General features: G+C 43.1%; 1 protein-coding gene across 1 annotated transcript in view; it reads left to right on the plus strand.

Annotated features, from left to right (window-relative positions):
- igdcc3 (immunoglobulin superfamily, DCC subclass, member 3) overlaps positions 1-17,457 on the plus strand; it is a gene marked incomplete at its 3' end in the record, with an annotated part of 82,172 nt that extends 64,715 nt beyond the window's left edge. The window contains exons 8-14 of the mRNA XM_079997340.1: positions 6,482-6,729; positions 12,171-12,335; positions 13,489-13,677; positions 14,180-14,284; positions 15,895-16,030; positions 16,404-16,608; positions 17,329-17,457. Coding sequence (XP_079853466.1) covers positions 6,482-6,729; positions 12,171-12,335; positions 13,489-13,677; positions 14,180-14,284; positions 15,895-16,030; positions 16,404-16,608; positions 17,329-17,457 — 1,177 coding nt within the window. The remainder of the gene's footprint in view (positions 1-6,481; positions 6,730-12,170; positions 12,336-13,488; positions 13,678-14,179; positions 14,285-15,894; positions 16,031-16,403; positions 16,609-17,328) is intronic.
- Positions 17,458-18,384: the final 927 nt, after the last annotated feature.

Raw genomic sequence — 18,384 nt, forward strand, 5'->3', positions numbered from 1 at the left:
TATTATAGTATAGTGTGGGATAGTATAGTGTAGGATAGTATATTTTAGTATAGTGTAGGATAGTATAATGTGGCATAGTGTAGGATAGTATCATGTAGTATAGTGTAGAATAGTATATTCTAATATGGTGTAGGATAGTATATTCTAGTAAAGTGTAGGATAGTATATTGTAGTATAGTGTAGCATGGTATGTTCTAATAAAGTGTAGGATAGTATATTATAGTATAGTGGAGGACAGTATATTATAGTATAGTGTAGGATAGTATATTATCGTATGGTGTAGGATAGTATATTATAGTATAATGTAGTATAGTGTAGGATAGTATATTATAGTATAGTGTAGGATAGTATATTCTAGTAAAGTGTAGAATAGTATATTCTAGTATAGTGTAGGATGGTATATTCTAGTAAAGTGTAGGATGGTATATTATAGTATAGTGTAGGATAGTATAGTGTAGGATAGTATATTATAGTATAGTGTGGGATAGTATAGTGTAGGATAGTATATTATAGTATAGTGTAGGATAGTATAATGTAGCATAGTGTAGGATAATAGCAAGTAGTATAGTGTAGAATATCATAATGTAGTATAGTGTAGGATAGTATATTCTAATATGGTATAGGATAGTATATTGTAGTATAGTGTAGGATAGTATATTCTAGTAAAGCGTAGGAGAGTATATTATTGTATAGTGTAGGATAGTATAATGTAGGACAGTGTAGGATAGTATATTCATATATGGTGTTGGATAGAATATTCTAGTAAAGCATAGGATAGTATATTATAGTATAATGTAGTATAGTGTAGAATAGTATCATGTAGTATAGTGTAGGATAGTATAATGTAGTATAGTGTAGGATAGTATATTGTAGTATAGTGTATGATTGTATATTCTAGTAAAGTGTAGGATAGTATATTATAGTATCGTGTAGCATAGCATAATGTAGTATAGTGTAGGATAATTTCAAGTAGTGTTGTGTAGGATAGTATAATGTAGTATAGTGGAGGATAGTATCAAGTAGTATAGTGTAGGATAGTATAATGTAGTATAGTGTAGGATAGTGTGAGGTAGTATAGTGTAGGATAGTATAATGTAGTATAGTGTAGGATAGTGTGAGGGAGTATTGTGGAGGATAGTATAATGTAGTATAGTGTAGGATGGTATCATGTAGTATAGTGTAGGGTATTATAATGTAGTATAGTGTAGGATAGTATGTTCTAATATGGTGTAGGATAGTATATTGTCGTATAGTGTAGGATAGTATATTCTAGTAAAGCGTAGGATAGTATATTATTGTATAGTGTAGGATGGTATAATGTAGTATTGTGTAGGATAGTGTCATGTAGTATAGTGTAGGATAGTATAATGTAGTATTGTGTAGGATAGTATCATGTAGTATAGTGCAGGATAGTATAATGTAGTATTGTGTAGGATAGTATCATGTAATATGGTGTAGGATAGTATTGTAGTATAGTGTAGGATAGTATATTCTAGTAAAGTGTCGGATAGTATATTATAGTATAGTGTAGGATAGTATAATGTAGTATAGTGTAGAATAGTATATTCTAATATGGTGTAGGATAGTATATTCTAGTAAAGTGTAGGATAGTATATTGTAGTATAGTGTAGCATGGTATGTTCTAATAAAGTGTAGGATAGTATATTATAGTATAGTGGAGGACAGTATATTATAGTATGGTGTAGGATAGTATATTGTAGTATAGTGTAGGATAGTATAGTGTAGGATAGTATATTATAGTATAGTGTAGGATAGTATATTCTAGAAAAGTGTAGGATAGTATATTGTAGTATAGTGTAGGATGGTATATTATAATAAAGTGTAGGATAGTATATTATAGTATAGTGTAGGATAGTATATTGTAGTATAGTGTAGGATAGTATATTCTAGTAAAGTGTAGGAGAGTATATTATTGTATAGTGTAGGATAGTATAATGTAGTACAGTGTAGGATAGTATATTCTAATATGGGGTTGGATACAATATTCTAGTAAAGCATAGGATAGTATATTATAGTATAGCGTAGGATAGTATAATGTAGTATAGTGTAGGATAGTATATTATAGTATAGTGTAGGATCGTATAATGTAGTGTAGTGTAGGATAGTATAATGTAGTGAAGTGTAGGATATTATATTGTACTATAGTGTAGGGTAGTATATTATAGTGTAGTGTAGGATAGTATAATTTAGGATAGCATACTCTAGTGTAGGGTAGTACACTCTAATATGGTGTGGGATAGTATACTCAAGTAAAGTGTAGTGTAAAATAGTTGCTGTAAAACAGCATAGGTTAGCATGTTGCATTAAAAAGATTTATTCTAACATTAAAGTATACCATAGTTATTGCTGAATATATTTGCATAATATAGCATAGCGTAGCTGCACTACATCTATGGCATATTATAGAACAGCGAGATGTGAAACCTTTTGATTCTTTTCAGTTATTTTTACTCTCTCTCCCAGTACCCTGATCCACCCGCCCCCCAGAGCTGAGGGCTGTGCTTTGGCCTTGACCTTTGACCCCCCCAGTAATCAGTCACATCTCTGGAACCATTCCTCCTCCCAGACCTGCTCTCCTTCCCATCAACCCAACCGCTGCCTCCATTTTATGTTTGTTACCAGAGACCCTCCAATTCCATACTGTGGTTGTATATAAATATTCTGCAGTTATCGCAATTTTAGTAAATGGTCCAATACTATATTGAAATGCATTATAGAAACTGAAAAGGAATGTTGCCAAATAATCAATACACTAAATTCAACTTATACAGTATGACTCATATTGAGATTAACGTATCTAACTATTGATCCAGCAGACACACATAAATAAAAAACAGTCCAAACAAATTGTGATATATATATATATATATATATATATATATATATGCATTAATCTCAATATCAGTCATAAAAGTTGCAATTAGTCTGTTGATTATTTGGATACATTGCTGTTTCTCAGATATATATATATTCACAGTATATATATATATATATATATATATATATACAAAAGCAAGTATATTTTCATGTAATCCTTCTCACTCCATCCAATATGGCCAGTGTTGCCAATTTGGCTGGGAGGATGAACACACACACACACACACACACACACACACACAACCTCCTGGGACTTATCCATCATTGTCATCCTGATGTGGAAAACCTGCACAAAACACTAAAATGGCTCAAAACAGTCCTCGTACTTTCATACATTTTGTCAAAATATCCTAAATACTATTAGTTCTCTCTCTCTCTCTCTCTCTCTCTCTCTCTCTCTCTCTCTCTCTCTCTCTCTCTCTCTCTCTCGCTCTCTCTCTCGCTCTCTCTTTTTCTATCGCTACTGTTTTTAACCATTTAAAGGAGATTGGAGTAAATAAGGAAATAATTGTACTTTCACTTTGCTGTATTTTGGATTTAAATCATTTGAAATTGAAATTTCACTTTGTTTCCATTTTCCACTTTTTTAAAGGCAAATAACATTATAGAATATTGGCATGTTTTTTATTCCTAATGGTTCACACAAGTTTCTGGCAATCTGATTAAAAATGGCGTCCAAGATGCCTTGACAAGATTAAACCAGGGTTAAACGGGCCTTTAAATCAAGATCATGATTTCATGACGTATATCTCTGGCTATCATGTCAAATTCTCTATGAAAATAATTATAATAGTAATAATAATAATAATAAGTATATCTGCAGGTCGCAATACACAATGTCCAGTTTAGTCGTGTTTGGTACATATTACAGTTTTCCGGGTTCTCTGAATTGCAGCACGATTTTCCGTGTTTACGATGAACGCCGCATCGGCTCCACTGGTCTGTCGTGTCCTGGTTGCTCGTCTCACGGAGCAGCCGCTATGCGGTCTACACAGCGCAACCCTCCTGTCTTTAAAACAACCGTCCATGTTTGCCTGTAGACCAGAGCTTCTCATTGCCATCACTCACCGTGTTGTCTGTGGAAATACAGCTGTACTCTCAGGGACGGACAGCTGACTGGTGCTGTGTGGCAATGATGAGGTAGTGACGGTAAGGTGACCGTTTGATGCCCTGTGGGGCAACAATGACAGAGTGACGTAATGACGTGGTGGCGACTTGACTTTCTGTGATTATTTATAGTTTTCCCGGGCCTAGTTTTCCGACGCGTTCCGAGTCCATGAAACACATCATGGTCCCCTCGCTTCACCACCCGACCGGATGTTTTAGAACCTTAGTGTATCGGCGATGCACAAACATTCTGCTATTTCTGGTAAATTTTCGTCTGTTTTTCACTCATTCCTGCTCAACATGTAAATCGATATGGATCAAGCCTAAACCATATAAACCATATGTTATAAGGAGACCTCATGACCATGTCTGTTGGTCCAGTGGTTGTCGTGGGCCAGACACTTTTAGACCGAAAAATGCCAAGGAGAATAATAATAATAATAATAATAAAAATGTGTTTAGCACTTTTCAAACAAAACATGCACCATAATAGAAAATAGAAAATACCAACATCATAAATCATAAATCATCATTATGGCAAATCAAACAAACAAAAGGCATTTTATAATACTAGGTAAATATTATACTATACTCATAAGGGCACAGTGCCACAGGCACCGTGCTCCAGTGGGTTATCTCCCGATGAGGGTCCTTTCTGTGTGGAGTTTGCATGTTCTCCATATAACATGAGTAAGGACCCCCACCAAAAACATGAAAATGATCATTGTCTGACCAGTGATGGATGCTTGGAATCGGTCCCCGGGCGCATCGCTAAATGCTGCCCACTGCTCCTGGCTGCCCCCTGGAGGAAGGACAAGCCAGGATGGTGTGTGTGTGTGTGTGTGTGTGTGTGTGTTGTTGGTCGCCATCCCCCCGTGGATGTGTTGTGGTGTGTGTGCCATGTGATGAATAAAGAATCTTCCTTGTAATCAGATTCAATTCAGATTTGGGTCATACATTTCACCTGTTGGGATGGTATCCTCAAACCTTCGAGTATAATAAGACAAAGTAGAATAATAAAAGCATTAGAAGAATAATTTAGAGTAAAAAAAAAACCAGCATGAGAATAAAAAAATATATAAGAAATTGCATTAAAATAATTTCGTCCAATCCTTGTGCATCTGTGTCTCGGGCTGTTATTGTTCCATCTGATACAAGCAAATTCAAAGTGTGATTTCCCAGAATTCCTCTCATGAGCCCCCCCCACACAGACACACACACACACACATACACGCACACACACTCAATATTAAAGCCGCCAGAGTTGTGATGGTTGGCAACTGTCACCGCATCAGAGGTCAGAGGTCGTATTATTAGGCCCCTGAGAAGGTGAAATGAAATGGGGCCCCTGCGACGAAGCCAGATTGAATCCACCTGTCAGCCGGAGGTGGGGGAGGTGGGGGAGGGTGGGGTGGAGCGGTCAGTAATGACTCCCACCCCCCACCCCCTCCAGGAGCCACTGTGACTCGCTGGAAACACACAATTTTCTCGGGCTTGCATCAATTTGTTGTTTTTTTTCAAGAATTGAATGATTTACTCCCCTGACCTTCAATCCCTAATCTGCATGTTTGACTCCTTTCCTTTGTGCTATGGTCCTTTAAATATTTTTAGACCGCCGTATTTTTTGGGGTAAGTGTAAAGGGGTCAGAGCAGGAGAATTAAAAAATATACGTAAAATAGATTTGAGGGTCACTGCACACTTTTGTAGCTGTGATTCAATGGAAATCTTATAAGGCAAATCGTATCTTATTGAGGCTATAGGGTTAGGGTTAGGGTTCGAGTTAGGGTTAAATATGCATGAAAAAGCTTTTGCACCTCCATGTGTCAAAATAAGGCCTGTACGTTCAGCCATACTGTTTGTTATGCCTATTAAATAGGAATAGTGATGGTTTATTTTCCTCTACTAAATATTTATATATGAGAAATTGTCCATTTCCATTAAAACAGTACAACATAATGAATCACAAAGCAGCTCTTTTAATATATTGATAGTGATATTTAGTAAATTTGCCTATTTCGAGCTGTTTAGCTATTTAGAGCTATTTTATAAGAGCTATTCTCCCTACACACGTACAATTACTGGCCAATTTGTCATTAAGAACAACCCACTAACTAGACTTTTGCACACCTACATATAATATTGACACCATATATACTATAGATATCCATGTACTGTGGGTACTTGCTCCCCTGCCAGCTTCACCTTTTTGAATGCACAGACACTCTTTGCATGGAAATGGCAGTTTACCGTTATTCTCATTTCCATACGATTACGATTTCAGTGGAAGGAAGAGAGAGAAAGGGAGAAAAACATAAAGAGATTATAGCGGATAGAAGAGTAGAGCCCAACAGGTGGATGCAGGGGAGGTGGGGGGGGGGGGGGGAGTGCGGCAATGCATCAAGCAGGCAGGCAGCAAAGCAGGTAGGGCAGGAGGGACTGGCTGCTTAAACTCTTAATTTCTTCTTCCTCTAACAGTACCTTGACCATCGACGGCATCAGCCAGGACGATGAGGCCATCTACCAGTGTATCGCCGAGAACAGCGCCGGCTCCACCCAGGCCAGTGCCCGGCTCACAGTGCTCTGGGCGGACGGGCTGCCCGGCACGCCCACCCACGTGCTGGCCGATGCCCTCTCCCCGACCTCCATCCAGGTGTCCTGGAAGGAGCCCGACCAGAATACTCAGGATATCATTGGCTACGTGCTGCACATCCGCAGGACTGCAGGTAAGATATTGATCACTCAACCGTGTGCTTGGCCTGTACCTCAGACATCAACTAGATTGGTTCCGGTGGCCCTTCCACGTCAATATTTTACACCAGCCAATTTTATGTCTCATGTAATTGCATTCTGGGAGATTGAATCAGCCGAGAAGATTTTCCCCACGTTTTGAGAGAGTCAAATTATTTTTGCTGTCTTTTGAAGTAGAATTTTCGAGGGGTTTTGTTTAAACAACCCAGTGGATAAATCAATTGCTAAAAATGATAAACAGGCTTCAAAATCGATTATCTCACAATTATTACATGGCTCTGTGGAATACTTGATCCTGATTGGTCAATAGTGGCAATTAGTTGCCAGCTATTTCTAATAACGGCCTCTGATCTGTTAAAGGGGTCCTACTATGCTCCTTTTCAACAGGTTAATACAGGTCTCTGTGGTCCTCAAAACATGTCTTTGTGAGTTTTTTGCTTAAAAATACCACTTCGATTATGCATTCTAGCCATTCTAACATGTGTGCTTCAAGCTTTTGGGGGATACCGCACAAGATTTTTTTTGTTTCATTGAATTATTATACGTTGGAAAATAAATTTAATTTAAATAAATACATCTACAATAAAAACATACAGTTTTTATTGGTTTTGTTTGGAGCAGAAGATTGCGCTTCACAGCCTGCAGTCAACCTACCGCATGCTTTTTCTTTAGAAAGGAAGAAAGAAAAAAAACACAGCACAATTATTTTTTGATGTTTATTTCCTAATCTGTAGTTTAGTTATTAATACCTCCTTCCTAATAAGTCCCCTTTAATAACTACACGGGCAATCACTTCTCCTCTGGGACTCATTCTTCATTTCACGCTAGGCATACTAGTTCGCTAGGCATACTAGTTATAAAATAATTTTAAAAGAATATGCCGTCGAAATGTATTATTATATTTAGTAAGTAGCCATGCAATATCTGGGATTAATGTACCTGTGCAGGGACAACAAACCCTAAATCACTTCCTGGTCCTGGATCGGACAAATCAGCGGAGTCCCTCTGTTGATTCGCCTGATCCGCAGCAGCTGAGCGGCCCCAGGATGGGAGCCTGCACCACCTGTCTGCAGCGGCGGCTTGCCCACGCCCCCTTGGCCCGCCACATACCCCCACCATCACACTTAGGCCGGGGGTGCTGTCCGGCCGACAGCCGACCCATCCCCCCACCCCGGAGCGGGAGAGGAAGTCGGTTATGACTATCTGGGCGCCTGGCCTGTGGATCACCCGGAAGTTGAAGGGTTGTAGGGCCAGGTGCCACCGAGTGATCTGCGCATTGGTGTCTTTTATATGGTGGAGCCATTGTAGCGAGGCGTTGTCCGAACAGAGGGTGAAGGCCCACTTTATCGCCAGACATTTCTTCTCTGCGGTGCTGTACCTCGTCTCCAGCTCTGCAAGCTTGCGGCTGAGTTACAGCACCAGCCAGTCCACACCCTCAACCTCCTGGGACAGAACAGCCCCAAGCCCCCTGTCCGACGCATCTGTCTGCAGACAGAAAGGAAGAGTAAAGTTAGGGGTATGCAGTACAGGCTCCCCACAGAGAGCTACCTTTAATCTGACAAACGACTGCTGGCATGGCTCTCACCACTGGACCGGATCTGGAGCATCCTTTCGAGTTAAGTGGGTCAAGGGGCTGGACAGTGCCACAAATTCTGGCACAAACCTCCTATAATACCCAGCCAGCCCCGAAAACTGCTTGACCTCCTTCTTAGTCTTGGGTCTTGCCGTGTTCGCGACTGCAGCAGTCTTATCCACCTGGGGTCGAAGGAGGCCCCCATCCCCCAAGTGGTACCCCAGATACCGTACATCCCTCCTCCCTTTGAGTTGGCGGTGAGCCCCGCGCGCCTCAAGGACGCTAGCACCACGTCCACATGCTGCAGGTGCCGCTCCCACAAATCGCTGTGAATAATCACGTCATCTAAGTACACAGTGGCAAAGGCCGCATGTGGACACAGGACGCAGTCCATGAGTCTCTGAAAGGTTGCGGGTGCACCAAAAAACCCGAACGGAAGCACGCAAAACTGGTAAAGGCTTTGTGGAGTGGATAAGGCCAATTTTTCCATGGCCTGCTGGGACAAGGGAATCTGCCAGTAGCCCTTGGTTAAATCGAGCGTCGTAAAAAAACTAGACATACCCAACAGGTTAAGAAGCTCGTTGACGTGGGACATCGGGTAGGCCTTGAACTTTGACACCACGTTCACCTTTCGGTAATCTATGCAGAACCGCACCGATCCATCGGGTTACCCACTAGTACGATGGGGCTGAACCATTCGCTCGTAGATTCCTCCATTACCCCCATGTCCAGCATGGCCTCTAATTCCGCCTGCACTATTTTGCGTTTGTGTTCGGGCAGGCGATACAGCCGGGTGTGCACCTTCACCCCCGGGGTCGTTTCCATATGGTGGAGTATGAGGGGCGTAAGGCCAGGCAGGGGAGAGAACACAACAGCAAAGCGCCACTGCAGAGCGGCGACATTTACGCTCTGGCCAGGAGAGAGATGGTCACTTACAAGGGCCGCGGTGCTATCTGCCGGCTTAGGAACCTCTGGCCCCAACTCGTCCCTCTTAATCGTCGCTGTGGCCAGTGGCCAGTGCTACGGGCGCACCTTCTTTCCATTCTTTCGAAGGTTTCGGTGGTAAATTTGGGCGGTACCCCCCTGTCTGTGCGTTCGACTTCAAAATCGACCTCCCCCATGTGTCGTGTGAACACAAAGGGCCCTTGCCAGTAATTTTGAGCTGGACGTAGGGAGCAGTACTAACACCCTGTCTCCCGGGGAGAATTGTCTTAACCGAGCCCCCCTGTCGTAAAGGTGGTGCTGACATTGATGGGCCTGGAGCAAGATCTCCTATGATTCCTGCCCTAATGCGTGTAGATTTGCTCTCGGGTCCAGGACATACTGGACCTCGTTCTTTCCTTAATCAGGTCGAGGTCTCCTGCCAAAAAGTAGCTCAAAGGGGAAAAACCCTGTAGAGAACTGGGGAACCTCCCGCACCGCGAACCATAGGGGGGTTCAGCCATGTGTCCCAATTTCAGCTGTCATCATGGACGAACTTCCAGATCATGTTTTGTTCAACGTTTTGTTGACGCGCTTGACTAGGCCGCAGGTGGTAAACGTCCGAATTGAGCAGACGCCCAGTAACCTGTACAGTATGCACAGTGTGCGAGACAAACAAAGTGCCCTGGTTAGTCAGGATTTCCTTTGGAATCCCGACCCGGGACCAATACCCCATTGATTTTATCTTTACCCTATGCTTTTTTCCCTTATAGCTGATTTCAAGCCGCACTATCACATATGTGTGAATATTCCAATGCACACAACGCAAATCCACCCAGGATGCCGCTACCAAAGCCCCAGGTCAAACCAGGCGTGGCTGAATCATTGTCTGCGAACAGCCCGAGTCCAACCAAGCCTGATGTCTACCCCCTTGTAAGCTTACCGGCACACGGCAGGCCCCTTCTCAACCGGGGGAGGGATCCAGCGGACCGGCAACCCGAACGACCGGGCTGACCTCCATGATAGGGCAGTCCTGGAAGTCATGGTCGGGTCCTGCCCAGGCTTCCGGTCGTCCTGAGGCCGCGCCACCCTGGAAAAATGGGGGGTGTGGAGTAGGGTAAGAGGTGGCCTCCCACCGGTGGTCGTCCCTCCTCTGGTAGGGGAACGGGCAGGAGGTGAGCCCCTCCTGGGCCCCCAAAAAGGAGGAGGATGGTTATGGCCGCAAGGTCCTCAGCGCTGGTACTGGCCGGTCCCACGAAGACTCCCACGCCAGGTGCAGGCCCCTCGGTGTAGGCGTAGGCATAGAGTGTAGGCAGAGGTGTGCACGTAGAGCTCAGTGTGGTCCTCAGTGAGGGCTATGGCGGCTTGGAGCGAGGCCGGCCGGTGGCAATGCACCCAGCTTGCGCAAGGCCAGGAGATCCCTAGAACTGTTCGGTGGCTACCGCCTCGACGATCTTGTGTCTGTTCAAATCTGTTCAAAGTTGGCAAGGAGTTGCTAACAGAGGAGGACCTGGATGGCCTGCTGGCTCTCCCAGAGCGCCTCCTAGTCCCGCTCGCAGACCCTCACCGTTTCCTAGAGCTGCAGGGCCACCACAATTTGGTCCAGGGGGGAAGGCACTTGTGGAGGTGTGTTCTGGCCCAGGTCCAGGGAATGAGAGAGAAGATGCAGGCGGAGGCATAACATAGCTGATTGACGTGTATTTATTTAAAGGTTTGAAACAAAATGCGGCTCGTGGGCCAAAAGGACAACTTAAAGGCTTGCAGGCAAATATGGAAATAGTCCGCTAGATCGGCGCTTGGGTGCGCTCCCGCAGTGACATGAACACATTGGGTAGGGCGCTCGTCTTGCCTGGTCGGCATCATGTCCCACAAGCACACCGTCCTTCACTGTGGGGACAACAAACCCTAAAACACTTCCTGGTCCTGGATCGGATGAATCCGCAGAGCTGGATGGAGCCTGCACCGCCTTTCTGCAGTGGCGGCTTGACCACGCCCCTTGGCCAGCCACAGAATCTGATGGGGGCTTATTTCACGACAATGACCGTCTAGCTGCACATTATCCCTTAGTTATAGCTCTGTATTCCGTATGCCAAGTACCCAAGAGTGAACACTTGGTACTCGTACTTTTTATGGAAAGGGTATCTTTATGAATCAGGTTCCACAAAATCAGTAGCAGCTCAACCTATCACATCACAAGTGTGAAGCCGCTATGGGACTTCTAGATTCAAGATTCAAGATTCAAAATTCAAGAGGGTTATTCGTCACATACATATACATACTTTCATACATATATGCAGTGAAATGTAATGCAACACACCCGGTGATAACACACAATATGTCCTAGCAAAAATGTCTTTCTAATAGACCAACTAACTGACTCCTAAAACGTAATACAGTAAGTTGAATACCTATAGAATAAAGTAAAAATATATAGAATAAAATAAAGAGATAAAATGGAATAGATAGAAGGAATATGCTTATGTAGGAGCTTATGTATCAGCCCAAAACGTGTAAGATCCAGTAAGTTCCAGCAAGAAGTTGGGAATGTTTAATGAAAGCATTTCTATGTTTCCTCCAGGATTTGGAAAGCCATGGCCGGAAAATCTTCTTCAGAGGGTTCATTTTTTTTCACATTGGCAAAGCGCCAGCGTTGTTGGCTTCAATGAGACTGGCACTTTATCCAGTCCCGTTAGAGCGCCCCCCGGGCTCTATTAGATCAGCCATTACCTAACAGAGCTGTCCTGACAGCTGAGTAAATAACAGCCGAATCAGCAATAGCTATAAACCAGTGACAGGAACAGATTGTATTTATTGTTCCGTACTTGAATTTATTATCCATCTACCCCCCCCCTCCCCCCACCTGCCACCACCCCCTCCCCATCCTTTCTCTCTCTCACTCTCTCTCTGCCTCTCCTCCCTCAGACCCCTTGGAGATGGAGTATCAGGAGGCGGTGAGCAAGGTGACGTTGCAGCAGGTTGTGGATGATTTGGAACCCTCCACCAGCTACAACTTCTACGTCAAGGCCTACACATCGCGCGGCGCGAGCAAGCCCTCCGACAGCATCTCCCAGAGCACCCAGGGAGAGGGTGGGTGGAACGCGTACACCTGCACCCTCATGCACACGCGCGTGGATTCACATTTAGTTGTTTAGCGGATGTTTTTATCAAAAAGTCACGTCCGATAAGTACATTCAGTCGGTAGTTGTGGAACCAACTGTACAGCACAGTAATTGTCATCAAAGCTTAGAATAATTAAAAGTAGAGTCACACAGTTAGTATATATATGTGTGTGTGTGTGTGTGTGTGTGTGTGTGTGTGTGTGTGTGTGTGTGTGTGTGTGTGTGTGTGTGTGTGTGTTTGTGTGTGTGTGTGTGTAGTCCACCTATATGTTACTCTACCTGTATATAATATGTTAAAAAAGGCCACTTCCAGCCAATTCCACTTTTTTGCTTTTCCCTCATTTCTTCTCCGAATGGAAAATGGCAATTGGGTTGGTAATTGAATGTCACTTATTCACAACAGTGTTACCTATTCAATTCAGAAGACATTTTTTTATTTCACAGTGAGTGTGCGTGCCAAAGTCACCCGCAGATTGGGGAATGGTAGAAGGGCTTGAAGATCCTTCTTAGGTGGCAGGAGAACTCAGTGAAGGATCCTAAAGAGATCTTCATGTCTTAGTAGTAATGGTTGTGGGAAACGTCGTCCACCATTGCAACCCAAGGGATCTGAGTTGCAAATGGGATGAGTCACCTCACAAAATGGCATCAAATGTGACGGTAGGCGACCTGCGGCGACAGAGAATGGTGGAGTTGGAGTTTCGGAAACCTGACCACCGTTTGTGAATTATGACGGTCCATATGCTGCCATGGGGCCTATCTATAATGGGGGCAGAGGTTCGGAAACCAGTAAGGCGCCTGGCGACACAGGAGAATGTTGGTTTGTTGGAACACCCGACAGAATGCAGGGGTTTGGATGTGCTTGTAGAAGTGATCCGGAACAGAGTGGCTAAAGTCAGTTATGGAGAAAACTACTGTCTGGACCAGGATTCTACAGCTGTTGTTATGGGAAAGCCTACAGGAGCAGGCCATGTTGGCAGAGCTGGTTGACAAGGTGGTGTGGTTGAAAGCAACGGAGCCATCTTGATGAGAATAAATTGATGAAACAATGAAGATTCCATTTTAAGGTATTAATTCAGTTCATGTCTATTGTTTTGTTTGTTTGTTTGTTTGTTGTATTGCAGTGCCGGCACCCCCCAGCCTCTCCACCAAGCTGGTGGCCAGCACCGTGGTCCAGGCCGTGTGGGAGCCCTCCTCGAAGATGGGGTCGCACCAGGGCTTCAGACTCTACTACAGGAGGGCTCACGCTCCACAGTTCAGCGGCCCCGTCGTCCTCCCCCGCAACACCACCCAGTACAACATCACTCAGTTGGGTGAGATGATGCCCCAGAGAAAAGCGATGATGTCACCGCGTTCCCTTGATGTAGACTTCTCAGATCAGTGGGGGCCCTGTGCATAGTGTGTAGTGTGTATAGTTGTTTTTTTTTTTTTTACAAAATGAAGTCATGGAGCAAGTGGAGGTTAGGTACTTCAAGTTTTGTAGCTGATTCTCCATCAAAGCAGAGATGAGTTCACCACGCGTTCACGACAATAGGTAATGAAGGTGTTTGTACCTTCAACCTTCTTAAGAAAGGCTGTACTCTAGCTACCCCATATATGATACTTTATTTGGTCCGCTATTCTTATGGTTCTGGATTTGAGATCCTTCATTTAAACTGTGGTGTTTTGTCATCACGCAACACAATTTTACGTTCTTGGAGGCCTTCTGAAAGACATGTTGGTGAATAAATTAGGTTTTGGCATTTGGCTTAGAGATCAGGAGTACCTTCCTTTTGTTCAGATATTGACAAAATGTTCTCTCTGCTTTCCATCCAGATCCTGCTTTGGTCTACGAGATAAAGCTGCTTGCATTCAATCAACACGGCGCCAGCAACGCCACCGTGCGATTTGTGTCGCTGAGGGAGGCGGTGGAGAAATCAGGTGACCGTTTTGATCTGTCGCGGGAAATCGCTGTTGCGTTAAAAACCGCATCAGGGTTTCCCCAAAGAAAAGCCTGTGGTATTTTTCATTCAGAAAAATAAAATATCATACAAACATCTAAAATTAAAACAAAATTTACTTGTGTTTTTGATCAACGATATATTATTTTCAAGAGCTTTGAAGCTTGATCAGAATGACAGATGTATAAATCCTGGGCTATTGTTTTATTCTTATTTTTGTTTAAAAATATATATATTTTTGATCTGGGCTATTTTAGAAATGTTTAATTAGACCTTAATTACTTTTCATATACTTTTCACATGTTAATAAATAACTGACAGTTTGTATGAACCAGACGTTGCCTGTAGTGAAAGCTTTTACAAGCCGCCACTGCTGTTTGGCTGAAATCACACGAGAGTGAAAAGTGCCAATGCGTCATACAGAGGATTTCAAGAGCCATGCTCCAAACTATAATTTTAGTGACGATACGTGCCGATCTCTTCGGAACCGATGCCATAGTGGTACCGGGTTTCGGTACCCAACCCAACGGGAGAGGTATTTACAGACGGCTATTCACAGACGGGTTCTTTGTCAATGAGAGTGTGAGAGAGAGAGGGAATCAATGTGCTGTGCACTACAATGAAATAAGATTTTACCCATTTTAAATAGTAAAAAAAATTGAAAATCAATATGTCGCAGTCATTCAAGTAAAAAAAAAAAAAAACCTTCAGAAATACATAAAAAAAAATGTTTTTAAAATGCTTTGGCCCCAGCGGGGGATCCACTCAAGCCCAGTGGGCCACCAGCTTGCAGTACACTGGAGAAAACCCTGCTTGTACATACACAATGTGAAATGTTCAGAATACCACCTGAGGGAAGATCATTGGGGAGGTTGAATTGTTCGGTTGAACGGAACATGAGGGAATATGCATGTACATGAAAAGTTGTCGATTAATCCCCTATAATTATTGATTCAAACTCTGTCAATCCTACATTATTTACCCCGAGTGTGATGAGCATAAAATCAATACAGTTACATATTCCTCCAAATTGACACTTTTTTCACTGCAGCCTGTGTGGAGGGACTTTGGCTTCATTAAAGGTTGTGTGTGGGGCATCCAGGGCTGTTGGACAGAGTCAGTGATTTAAACGTTGTTATGAAGAAACAAAATGAAAAAGAATATCTGACAATATTTACTCACAATATGATCCATAAACATAAAAGCCAATTCATGAAAAGATGCCATTCTATTGATATAACATTAACGAAAGACTTACAGAAATAATAAAGAAATAATCTGGTCCTTTAACATGGGATTTTGAATTCATTATAGAGCATGATAGAGCCTGTATTGATATTTTACAGAATAGACCGTGGCAGTCGTGAAAATATATTCCGGTTGCCATGGTGTTGCCAATGCGTGACGTTCAAGCCCAATTTACTCGAGGGAGAAAGCAGGAAGTGAAACTGTCTGGAGTTGGCCTTTTAATTGATGGATCGACACAGATTCAATCAATATTCGCAAAGGATCCCAGAGTTTTGTTTTGGTGTGTTTTTGAGTGTTTTAACGCAACTTGTGTGTGTGTGCGTGTGTATGTTGCCTCAGCAGTGCTCAACACGCAGTGTGACTGTGTGAAAGACGAACAGAGCAAAACGTCCACCACGGGAATAATCATCGGTATTCACATCGGTGTCACCTGCATCCTCTTCTGTGTGGTCTTCCTCATCTTCAGCTACAGAGGAAGGTGTGTAAAGAGCTCTTCCCCAATGGCTCTGACGATATGGACCGATATTAGTTCCAACATTTTATTGTCAGTTTAGTTTTAGATGTGCAGTAGCTCATTTCTGACCTCACGCAAAGACTATATAGAACTTTTGGTGCAAATCGAGGAGAGCAGCGTGATAAAGAATAAAACAAATACATCAAAAAATAATGGCAGCAATGGTTTCACATCAGTCAGGTTTAAGGGTGTCTTGATTTTCCTTTCAGATTTTTTTATTTTTATTTTTTATTTCATTTATTTTTCGTTCATAACTTTATGTGTGTGTATTTTTTGTGTCCATGCATTTACATGTATTTACATACTCATATCATGAGTATCTTCCTGTCTTCTGCAGATTAATGATGTGCAAGACGGTGCAGCCCCCCCAAGCGGGGCTCAGTGCCGTGCTGGACTCGTCGTCTCAGGGCGCCGCTGCGCTAAACAGCGCCCCCAGGCGCGACGTGGAGGTCAACGGTACTGCATTGGGAAGTTGCTCCGCCGAGAGCAACGAGCTGCAGAGACTCTTCCTCTCTGGGCCCAGAACACAGGAGCCGTACCCGGTGAGTCAGGTCCGGGAGTCAGAGGGCTTTAAGTTCTTGCATTTTTTTTTTAAGCATAATGCGTGATTACATTATGACCTTTGAGACAAGCGTGATCCTGAAGGCTGATTTGGCTGAATTTTCTTCACAATATGAGCACAAAGGTGTGGCCAGTTTTAAGCCATGACTTATGCTACTTCCATTTTTTTACCATTCCTTGATAGAGTGCTCTGTCTCTATGATCATTATATATATTTTTTTTTTTACCTGTGCTGTCAGCATGCTGGGCATACAACACAGAGTATTTGTATGCCATTGCATCTAGGACAGAGTTACTCTGCAAATGGAGTTCAAGTTCTCAACCTGTCTCTATGATAATGCCATCACTGTCTTCCCACTTACCAACAAAATGTGGTGAAGTGCTTTTTGCTGAGAAACAATAAAAGTCTTGCAAAAAAAAAGACAAGTGATTACATTTCAGTTCCTGGTAACCCGCTAACACTATGGTGAGATACAGCCGCCGAAAAGCGGACTACGCATCATTTCTTGATGATTTGTCCTTTTTTGACGTACTTGCCAGACGTTTGCCCTGCCCCATGTTTTGGTCACGAGTGGGAATGGAAAAATGATCTATTCTCCACACAGCAAGCGGAGAAGCGTCCAGTAAAGCTGAGGACGATGAGGCGCGCATACAGCTTCTTTCTCAAAAAAGCATTTTTCCTATTTCGCATGTGTTTTCAGCCGGAGAACGCCCTCGCCTCCTACCCGCTGAACGACACCCGTCTGTCCACGATCGCGGTGGACCAGTTCACCATGGAGACGGACTCCAAGGCCCCCGACGCGGCCGCGGGCCGACAGGACCAAGGCTAATGGCGCACGGCAACGCCAATCCTCGGGACGCTGTCCTCGCGACGCTGTCCGCGGCGTCCGCTTAAAACTGTTCCTCACGCTCAGGTTGACAAATATTTCCTTTTCTGCATAACTTTTTTTTTTTTTGTTGTTTTTTTTTGGTTTTTTTTCCCTTTTTTTTTCAAAGATTTTTATATTCGAAAGTTACGAAATTCTAAGAAGTTCTCGGCGTTGGTGACCCCTGGGGTTTTCGGAGAGCTCTCTCTAACGTTGTCTGTCTTTGTGAAATTGGTACAATTTTATTTTTTTGTATTTTTTTTTGTTGGTCAGCGGCAGTACACAGAATAGAGTCCCAAGATTGAAATCTCTCAAAGTATATATATATCCCTGCTACAGCAAAGTGGCTCTAATTTATTGGTCATATCTCTACGTTCTGTGGATGTTGAAGACTAGTACTGCCTCACCCCCTCCGCCTACCAATGATTCCTTCATCTTATCTTCAGAAGTCGATGGCCTTCCTCCAGGGATTTCATATAAATATTCTGTCTCAGGACTTTGCTTTTCATATCAACATCTTTTTTTTTGTATTGTGATCATTTTTTTCTTTTTTTTTTTTTTTGTTTTTGGCCCACCCAGGCACTAGACTTGGCTTACGTACGTGAACCTTAGGATTCAACTAAAACCTACCTCAGCCGCAATGAATGTGTTGTGTGGGAAGTGTTTTTGGGTCTGAACCTTCCCCCCTTGAGTTTCCGTTATTTTGTTTTTGTTGTTGTTTTTTGGTTGTCTGTCTTTTTTTTTTTTTTTTTACAAGTCAAGGGACGGACCGGTTAGGAAAACGTACAACATCAGGTGGCGCACTACCTCAGATGTCGACAACAAAAAAATAAAAAATAAAATAAAATAAAAACCAGGCCCCCCCTGCTCTCCTGCTCGTTGGAGCGAAAC

This window comes from Zeus faber (genome assembly GCF_960531495.2).
Source record: "Zeus faber genome assembly, chromosome: 3".
Lineage (NCBI taxonomy): Eukaryota > Metazoa > Chordata > Actinopteri > Zeiformes > Zeidae > Zeus > Zeus faber.